Source organism: Vigna unguiculata, chromosome 11, assembly GCF_004118075.2.
Source record: "Vigna unguiculata cultivar IT97K-499-35 chromosome 11, ASM411807v1, whole genome shotgun sequence".
Classification (NCBI taxonomy): domain Eukaryota; kingdom Viridiplantae; phylum Streptophyta; class Magnoliopsida; order Fabales; family Fabaceae; genus Vigna; species Vigna unguiculata.
Window position 1 is genome coordinate 14,183,534 of NC_040289.1, and position 10,696 is coordinate 14,194,229.

At 37.1% G+C, this 10,696-nt stretch overlaps 1 protein-coding gene across 1 annotated transcript; it reads left to right on the forward strand.

The window, feature by feature from the left end:
- Nucleotides 1–6,166: 6,166 nt before the first annotated feature.
- LOC114170195 (protein FAR1-RELATED SEQUENCE 5-like) lies at nt 6,167–7,939 on the forward strand. Its single transcript, XM_028055679.1, has 4 exons — nt 6,167–6,251; nt 6,300–6,367; nt 6,472–6,612; nt 6,794–7,939. The coding sequence occupies exons 1-4, from the start codon at nt 6,167–6,169 to the stop codon at nt 7,937–7,939; spliced, it is 1,440 nt and encodes a 479-aa protein (XP_027911480.1).
- The last annotated feature ends 2,757 nt before the right edge of the window (nt 7,940–10,696 follow it).

The following is a 10,696-nucleotide window of genomic DNA, read 5'->3' on the forward strand; positions in this document are numbered from 1 at the left end:
ATTGGGTAAATTTATTGTTGCCTTTACATTTCATATTTTGTGATGCATGTGGTCTGTGTGATGTGTATGGCGTTGTAGGATTAGAAGATGGACCACAATCGTGATGGACATGTTTATTTGTGGGAGGAAAAGAAGGTTTGTTAATCTGGAGTCATGTTCTTATAGTTGTGCAATTATAATGAATGACATTTACTTGTTTGTTATGTTATCCAGATTTTATTTGGTCATTTCTGCAAAACGAAGTTTATCGGTGCTATAAACAATAGACTAAGTGTGCAACAGAAGAACTATATTGAAGGCACTCCATTTTGGTGGTTTCCCATGGTAACCGATTCGGTGAAGATTAGTAGGAAACTTTTGAGTCTGTTATGTTACAACTGGGTTGAGAGAAGGGGCGGTTTTCGTATTGGTGGCCAAGTCGTAGAATTTAATCTATTAGATGTTTGTTTAGGGTTAGGTTTGAGGGTTTTGGGTGAAAGAATTGATTTAAATGAGACCATTTCGAATAGTGACACTTTGAATATTTTTGGGGGTGAAACAATTACTGTTAAGTTGATATACGACTATCTTTTGAAATATGATGATGATGTTGGTGGTGTAGAAGTCTTTTGCAAGATTTACATTTTGTTAGGGATATCAGAATTCTTATTGCCCAATAAAAAGGTAGTGTTTTCCCCATAATTTTTAAGATAGTTGATGATATTGACAACATCGGCAAATATAATTGGGGTACATTAGTGTATGAGTACTTCCTTAGTAGTTTGTGCATTGTTTCATTGGGATTGAAGAACGAGTCAAGTGCAAAGCATTTTGATGTTGTGGGCTGTGTTTATTTGTTTCAGGTAAGTACATTATTGTTTTTTATTATGTTGAAATACTGATCTTGATTGTGCTGAAGATGCCGTTGTAATTTATTTTATTTGTTGCAGTTATGGTCATTTGATCATTTACTTGTGTGCAACACAAAGTTGACATGTCGGATGAACAAGTTCCCTCGACTATTGCATTGGATGAATGTCAGAGTTGGTGACAAAGTCATAACGAGAGCATTTGATAAGAATATGGTGAGGTGAAGCTGAAAAATACATTGTTTGTTTTAGTTTGATGTTACATAGAGGGAATTTGTTTATAATTATTTGTTTTTTTGTACAGTGTGTTGTTGATGTGTCCGTGTCAGATGAAGAACTTCATCATGATGTTGTTAAAGAAGCATTTAAACAATTTGGCACTGGCTATAGAAATGAAGAAAAAAAGGACAACGAAGAGGTTCTTCGTCTCCTAGAATATGAAGAAGGTGAGATAGCTGGTATGGAACATTCAATTTCTGAATTAGAAGAAATGGTTGCAAAATGTACGGGTGAGGTTGGAAATGAAGACCCCCTAAATGATGGTTGTGCTAAAGATGTGTTTGATGATGACAGTGATGGAGATGACGAAATGTTTCATGACCCTCCTGCTAAGCCGCATCAGGATGAAGAAGTTGTTGTAAACAATGACGGTGGTCAACATAGCAACATGTATGACCGTATGAAGGCCCAACCACAAAGGCAGTTCAAGAGTGTTGCGACAAGAACACCTTTTTCTGTTTATGGGAATAAGAAGAATGCGAAATTGAAATGACCAAGATTGGGATGATGCAGTGATGAATTTACGTCCAATGTGGATGTTATTAATGCAATAGGAAGTGTGATGCGTATTTTCTTTATTTATTAGATTTGAACAATCCGCAATGCATGTTATTTTATTTATGGCAGATATTATTTTACATTCTTATGTTTAGTTTGTTGCCTTTTTGTTGAAGTTAATCATTAATGCATGATCTGGATTGAGCATAAGTTCGTACTAAAAGAAATCAAACCACCCAATTAATATTATGTTTGGACATTTGTTAAAAGAAAAAGTTTATAGGGATATAACTGAATTAGTGAATTGTCATTTGTGTGAATGTTAAGCAGTGCATGAATGATGGATAAAGGAATTTGTAAGTTACTTATTTCATTAAGTTTAGTCTGCATTGAACGGACTATACTTTCCATGTAACTCCCCACTTAGTTATTCGTGACTCCCCACTTATTTTTTGAATTTTTCCTGGAAATTGGGTTATGGTGAAGAATTTGTAAGTCATTGAATTAAGGATAATGATTATAGTGCAATGATCCATACATAAATTTCAAATTCCATATATAAACGACCTTTACTGAAGTCTGCACTGACTATACAAAAAAGTTATTATAACTCCCCACATACGTTTTCCTTACTCCCCACTTATTTGTGATATCTGATATTTCAATTTTCTGTTGTTTGAAAAACATCCCATTCCACTTCATGGGCGTTGCGTGCATGGAGAATACTTTGGATTGCCTTTCATGATTGAAAAATTATGGAAATTCAGTATATAAGTGACCGTCACTTCAGTCAGCGTTGTATTGACGAAAAAATACACGTAACTCCCCACATAGGTTATCCTTACTCCCCACTTATTTGTGATATCTGATATTTCGTTTTTGTGTTGTTTGAAAAACAACACAATCCACTTCATGGACGTTGCGTGCATGGAGAATACTTTGGATTACCTTTAATGATTGAAAAATTATGGAAATTTAGAATATAAGTGATCGTCACTTCAGTTAGCGTTGTATTAACGAAAAAATACACGTGACTCCCCACATACATATTCCTTACTCCCCACTTATTTATGATATCTGATATTTCTTTTGTGTTGTTTGCAAAACATCTCATTCCAGTTCATGGAGGTTGCGTGCATGGAGAATACTTTGGATTGGCTTTTATGATTGCAAAATTATGCAAAATTATGGTTATAAATGACCTTCACTTCAGTCAGCGTTGTACAGACAAAAAAATACACGTAAGTCCCCACATACGTATTCCTTACTCCCCACTTATTTGTGATATCTGATTTCTCGTTTTTGTGTTGTTTTAAAAACATCCCATTCCAGTTGATGGACGTTGCGTGTATGGAGAATACTTTGGATTGCCTTTAATGATTTAAAAAAATTATGGAAATTCAGTATATAAATGACCTTCACTTAAGTCAACGATGTACAGACGAAAAAATACACGTAACTCCCCACATAGGTTATCCTTACTCTCCACTTATTTGTGATATCTGATATTTTGTTTTTTTGTTGTTTGAAAAACATCACAATCCAGTTCATGGACGTTTTGTGCATGAAGAATGCTTTGGATTGCCTTTATTGATTGAAAAATTATGGAAATTCAGTATATAAATGACCATCACTTCAGTCAGCGTTGTACTAACGAAAAAATACACGTAACTCCCCACATAGGTTATTCTTACTCCCCACTTATTTGTGATATCTGATATTTCATTTTTTTGTTATTTGAAAAACATCACAATCCAGTTCATGGACGTTTCGTGCATGGTGAATACTTTGGATTGCCTTTATTGATTGAAAAATTATGGAAATTCAGTATTTAAATGACCGTCACTTCAGTCAGCGTTGTACTAACGAAAAAATACACGTAATTCCCCACATAGGTTATCCTTACTCCCCACTTATTTGTGATATCTGATATTTCGTTTTTTTGTTGTTTGAAAAACATCACAATCTAGTTCATGGACGTTTCGTGCATGAAGAATACTTTGGATTGCCTTTATTGATTGAAAATTTATGGAAATGTAGTATATAAATGACCTTCACTTCAGTCAGCGTTGTACAGACGAAAAAATACACGTAACTCCCCATATAGGTTATCCTTAATCCCCACTAATTTGTGATATCTGATATTTCGTTTTTGTGTTGTTTGAAAAACATCACAATCCAGTTCATGGACGTTTCGTGCATGGAGAATACTTTGGATTGGCTTTATTGATTGAAAATTTATGGAAATGTAGTATATAAATGACCTTCACTTCAGTCAGCGTTGTACAGACGAAAAAATACATGTAACTCCCCATATAGGTTATCCTCACTCCCCACTTATTTGTGATATCTGATATTTCATTTTTGTGTTGTTTGAAAAACATCACAATCCAGTTCATGGACGTTTCGTGCATGGAGAATGCTTTGGATTGTCTTTATTGATTGAAAAATTATGGAAATTTAGTATATAAATGACCTTCACTTCAGTCAGTGTTGTACAAACGAAAAAACACAAGTAACTCCCCACATAGGTTATCCTTAATCCCCACTTATTTGTGATATCTGATATTTTGTTTTTGTGTTGTTTGAAAAACATCACAATCCAGTTCATGGACGTTTCGTGCATGGAGAATGCTTTAGATTGCCTTTAATGTGTAAGTCCCTACTTTAGTACCAGTACTGTGCTTTGTGTATACTGAATTTAGACTAGTGCTCCTTTGAATGTCCATTTCATGATAGATTTAATTACATTTTGAAATAGTAAATGAATGTTCAATGTTCCAAAATCATACATTTAATTAAGTTTAGTTAACAGTGGAACTGTTTATACATAGTTTTGATCCCCACATACGTTTACGTTAGTAACTAGAATGATGATTAACATAGTTGTAGTGAATAAATCACTTCAAGTTTTGAAACGACCAACAATAGAGACAATACTAAGCAGCAAAATAACACACACAAAATATTACGACAAGCTAGGAAAGTAAATACTAAGCACCACAATCATGGAATTTGTCACATATTTTCACTGATCAGTTGTTTGCGCACCCTTAGTGCTTGAGGAGGTACCATCACTGCCAGAGGAACCTTGGCCATGCTCAGTCTTGTTGGTGACAATGGAGGGTTTCACAAGTTTTCGCAATAACTCATCAATCTTGGGATCCATGCATGGGGGGAGGACAATGTCAGGCTTCAAAGTGGCATGGATAAGCTCATCCGTTGGTTGACATATGTCTGCCTTGAAGATCTAGTACGACAGAGTCAAAAAATGTATACAAAGTCATGGTGTGCGTAAAAAAGGACAATATATCATTGACAATGTTTAAGATTTTGATTCACACCTTCACAATGTTGTGTACTGTAATGTTGACATAGCAAAGTCGCGGACGGGGACTGAATGCTGCAACCTATTACAAAAAATAATAAAGTTAGAGAAATATTGTTAAGCGATGTGGACACATCAATATGATTCACTGTATAAGGTTGGCAACATATGTATTTACTGTGTGCAACAGCAAAACGGCTCCCACTGTCAGATCTTGTCCAAATTCTGGATTAAGTAGCACCTTCCTATGAACACTAGCCTACACAGTCGCATTGGTATCCTGTTCTTGGTTTAAGTAAAAATATTATTTGAAGTATGTCGTGAACAAAAAATACGAAATGTTTGTTTTGTATAGTTACCTTTATAGATATTTGCATATCTCCTAGCCCATTTGGCTTACATTGTTTGACAATGCATGGCACAAATGGAAGAATGCTTGTGCATTTGCAACTTGCTAACTGGGTTGCATTTTCAATTTTTCCTTCCTTCAGTAGCCCTGCACAAAACAACTTTTTCAGCCAAATGTGATTCGTTAGCTAATAAGATGGAGACATCTAAAATTATCACTGATGGAATACCATGGAATTTGATGAACTGCTCAGCCCATAACCATGGATTCGATTTGAAATCTCGTTCGTATGTTGCAGAGGCAATGTCCCGTGCAAATTGTTGAATGCTTTGAGCATGTTCTTTGTCCCGATTAATCATTGCTACCTGAACATTTCCTGTAGGTCCTGGAATCAGTGTTGTTGCTGAGTTGTATCTTTTGACGAATGACTCCAAATCCTGCTCTTCAACATCAAGTCCCTGCCACGGTTCCATTACCTAACAACGTACGCCCACATACAGAAGATTTATTCAACCCACTAATACAAGGTTGACAATAACCACATGTACATGAATACGAAAAGAAATTTCGAAACCTTATTTCGTCAATCCTTTATCACTGCAACGAAGAAGTATAGTGGTGCTTTGTGGTGGTCCGCAAAGTGTTGGACCAACGGGTCCAGTACTTATACTAAAATGTTATTAGACAAAATGACTATAATACCCTTACTTTTCTTGCATTGTAAGTTTGTATTTAAAGCACTCTGTTTCCTGTTCCATCGACCAGAAGTAAAGGTCTGTCAAACTCCCCCACCTACCAACTCTTAACCCACATTTATGTCACCATCTTCCACATTTTGAAGATGCAGTTCATTGATGTCTCATAATGGTGAGCCCAGCTATTGAAAGACGCATCAGCCATAACTACGGACATCACCATAAAGGCATCTTGGTGGCAATCTTCATTGCAAGTAAGTGATTCACCTTTATGTGAAAAGATTAATTTTTTTCTCGTTCAGACCTCTTCCATGCCCTCATTAATGAACCACAATGTGTGCAGTATCACAATAACTACAAGATGTCATCCGTGTGAAACAAAAAAAAATAGCCTAAACATTCCTAAGTCAAGTTGATGCAAATATTAATGTATGTCATTTAATTTGTAGGCATTTAAGTTACCACAAAATTCAGGTGATGGAGCCATTTGACTCACCATATAACATCTCCTTGGACAAAGATTTTGAAAGTCATATACCACATCAGCAGCCTGAACAAGTACAAGTAAATAGTGGTCTGCCTGAAAATGACTCTGTAGATGATATTTCACCCAAAGTACACGTGTTTTGATAGCTTGGATGATGTAAAACAATTTTATAGAAATTACGGTATTAGAAGCGGCTTTGGTATTCGAATAAGAACTTCTGCACGGGGCAAAGACAATGAAATCAACTACGTGAAGTTGGTTTGTTCATGTGAGGGGAATTATGTGTCCGCTATTCCTCCATAATTGAAGATCGTCCCCACTAAAGCAAAACAGTGTAAAGCTTCAATCACCGCAACAAAGAAAGACGGACAATGGTTCATAAGGAGCGTTGTAACTGAACACAGTCATGACATTAGTCCAAAGAAGTCAAGGCTAATACGAGGCAACCGTAAAGTTGATATGCATGCAAGGCAAATTGTTGAGACTAACGATGACGCTGGTGTCCGGATTAACAAAAGTTTCCGGTCTCTTGTGTTTGAAGCAGGTGGATATGAACACGTTAACTTCATAGAACGTGATGTTCGCAACTACATTGATCAACAAAGGCGAACTTTGTGTAAGGATGGGGATGGGCAGGCCCTTCTACGACATTTTTCAAAAATGCGGGAATTAAACAACGACTTTTTCTTCGAAATAGACATGGACGAAGACAATCGTATATGCAATGTTTTTTGGGCAGATGCTCGTAGTAGAGCGGCATGTGAGGATTTTGGTGATGTTGTATCCTTTGACACCACATATTTGACCAACAAATATGACATGCCTTTCGCTCCTTTTGTAGGTGTTAATCACCATGGTCACTTAATTTTATTAGGTTGTGGTCTTGTATCAGCAGAAGACACAAAGTCGTTCGTGTGGATTTTTGAATGCTGGCTTCGGTGCATGTATAACAAACCACCCGAAGGAATTGTTACCGACCAATGTAAGGCAATGCTTAATGCAATTGGAGAAGTTTTCCCAAATACCAAACATAGATGGTGTCTATGGCACATAATGAAAAAAGTGCGAGAAAAATTGCAAGGTTACACAAACTACAAATGTATCAAGAGTGAATTAAAAAGACTAGTGTATGATTCAATCACAGTGGCTGACTTTGAGTTGGGATGGCAGGCATTTATTGGACAATATGATTTGACCACAAACGACTGGCTCACTAGATTGTTCGACGAGAGACATCGTTCGGTTCCTTGCTATCTAAAAAGTCAGTTTTGGGCTGGAATGTCGATCACCCAAAAGAGTGAAAGGCTGAACGCTTTTTTTGATGGGTTCATTAATTTGGGAACTACTTTGCAACAATTTGTTGTGCAATATGACAACACACTACGACAAAAGGCAGAAAAAGAATTTGAAGCTGACTTTGCTTCATCCAATACCACTGTTGCATGTGGATCATAATCTCTCATTGAAAGGCGGTTTCAACTGGAGTACACGCACGCCAAATTTGCGGAGGTACAGAACGAATTTAGGGGAAAGATTAATTGTTTCGTGAAAAGGGTGTCCCAAGACGGATGTCTGGCGAAGTATACCGTCAAGGAAGAGTGGTTATGGGAGGGCAAAAAATGCCACAGAATGCATGATGTTGTGCTTGACACGCTGACAACCAATATCCAATGTAGTTGTATGTTGTTTGAGTTTAGGGGCATCATGTGTCGTCACAGCTTGTTGACTCTTGGACAAGAAGACATAGAGTGCGTGCCGCAAAAATATGTTCTCCGTCGGTGGTCCAAAAATGTAAGGAGGAGGCATAGTTTGATAATAGCAGGATACAATGGAAGTAATGACGACCCACGCATGCAAAGATACAAAATCTTATGCAAGAGGTTTTACAATTTAGCGGAGGTGGCATGTGATTCAAACGCTTCATCGAGGATGTTGTGAAATGAGCTAAATTCTATTGCAAAAGGATTAGGTGTCCCTACCAAATCAAATCCCTTTTTACTTACCGAACATGCTGACATTGAAGACGATGACGGTCAACATCCAGGTGTGACGAACTGCAGTAATGTTCGCAGCCCAGTACATGTTAAGAGGAAGGGGAGACCTAGAACTAACAGATTACAATCAACTGTTGAAAAACTATCAAAGAGAAAGAAAACAAGTGTAGCAAAAAACAAGTCACAAAGAACTTCACAGGTTTGTATTTATGTCGGTGTATGATTATACTTTATTTTGAATTCATTAGTTATGTATTGAAGTAACGTGTTTGGGATGATTAGCAGGAACCTGTGGACGTCAATGTACCCTTAGACTCACAATGTACCCAATTGACAGACGAAGCCAGGATTGGACCATACATTCCCAACAATGGGTTCATGTCGTTGTTGACATGTATGGAGGCAGACATTGTTAATAGTCAACTTTCTACCACAAGACTCATTTGACAACCAAAAGGTGATTAGGTTTCGGCGAATTAGTATGTAGGTTGATGAATTTTTTTTGGTACGAACTCTATTTTGTGTGTCCTTTTTGTTTTCCAATTTTATGTGCATGGAATACACAAACATAATGTCACTGGATTGATCGTGTTTGGGTATTACATGTGCTTAATTGGTGTCCGACATTGCCCACATTAACATTTTCTTTGCATTGGGGTTTTGATGTTATCAATATATTAATTGCATAATTATAAATCATTATGAAGTTAGTGGTTGGTTTCATTGTTTAGTTGTTCATAAATCCCATTTCAAAATTGACATTAGGGATCTTAATTACAAGTTAATCACAAAAATAGAGCAATGGATAGTTAAACACAACGGCAGTACAGTGAGAATTATAATTTTAATTCGTCATATATGTTGTCCAATTGTTGCTCTTGATGCTCAAAGTGTTCTTTCCTACAGTTATGACTCATCCTTAATTGACCGTTGAAACGAATATGTATAACCCTTGCGAACCTCTGAGCTCTTCCCAATAACCGGACACGACTTTTGATAACCCCCCACCCACCCATATTTATTGACACACTCGAACCCTAATGGCAACCAAGTTGCGATTTCGTTTCATAGTTAAGCAAAATTTAAGCACCACCGCATTCGCACCATGGCCGCCAATGTCAGTGCAACTATTAGGGACAACAATGTCGGAACACAAGCATTTCCTGGGACGACGATATTGTGGACGTTCACCACCATCAACATTCATGGTCAGGTATGCCTTTCAGTTAAATTCGCCCATGTCATCAATCTGTGTAGGGTTCTAAATTATTTTGTAATGAGATTCGAAGTTGAATTTGTGCATGTAGAACTTCGCGTATGTAGATCGACATTTTTCTGCGGCATTTGAAAACGAACTGGACGACCAATGGACTTTACTTGATAATTTTGGGAACACCTTTATTGTGACCTACAACATGGATCCATTGAACCCAAAATTAACCAATGGATGGAAAGACCTAGAGAAGATATACACTGACCAAATAGTGGACTCATATGTTCAGCTTCGTTACGTCGGAGGCAGTCGCTTTCAAGTAACATGTTTTGTGGGCCAATGCGAACCACACAATAAGGAGTCATTTTTATTAGGTGCTGCAACGCACCCTGGGACAGCCCTATATGCTGTGAAGTTGACGAAATCTCAGGCACAAGCTAGCCATCTGGTAGTATCTATTCCTCAACTTCTAATCTGTTGCTTTCAGAACTATGAGTGCAATTTGGATGTGACTTCATCTGACCCCATGTATACTTCTGTTATTGGACTGTTTGCAGGACCTCAATGTTCGTTTTGGTGACATCATAAGAAGCCTAGAAATGGATGTGGTTTACCTTTTGGCAAGAAGAAGCGGAGTAGAGTGCAAACTACTGGTTTCCCGGACTAAGAGATCAACCAAGTTTGGACAAGGGTGGAGGCAGTTTTGTGTGGACAATCAGTTGAAGGAAGGAGACAGAGTTCCGTTTGAGGTTGACCATGTTCAGAAACATTGCATAATTGAGGTTTTCATCAATGGATGCAATTGTGATGTCGTAAAGTCCATCAATTTAGACTAATTTCATAATGTGGGATCTATCATTATGTTGTTTGAACAATTATCTTATCAAAGAAAGTTAATTACTTCTTCCCACCTTTTGGATCCATATATTTATGCAATTGGGTATATGTTACATAGTTCATTCCTAATTCATTCATTTAGACACGCATTTATTTACGTTATCCATT

Coding starts and splice junctions, on each gene's coding strand:
- LOC114170195 (XM_028055679.1), top strand. CDS start 6,167: ATGGTGAGCCCAGCTATTGAAAGACGCATCAGCCATAACTACGGACAT. Junction 6,252..6,299: donor GGTGGCAATCTTCATTGCAA/GTAAGTGATTCA, acceptor TTTCTCGTTCAG/ACCTCTTCCATGCCCTCATT. Junction 6,613..6,793: donor TAGATGATATTTCACCCAAA/GTACACGTGTTT, acceptor CCATAATTGAAG/ATCGTCCCCACTAAAGCAAA.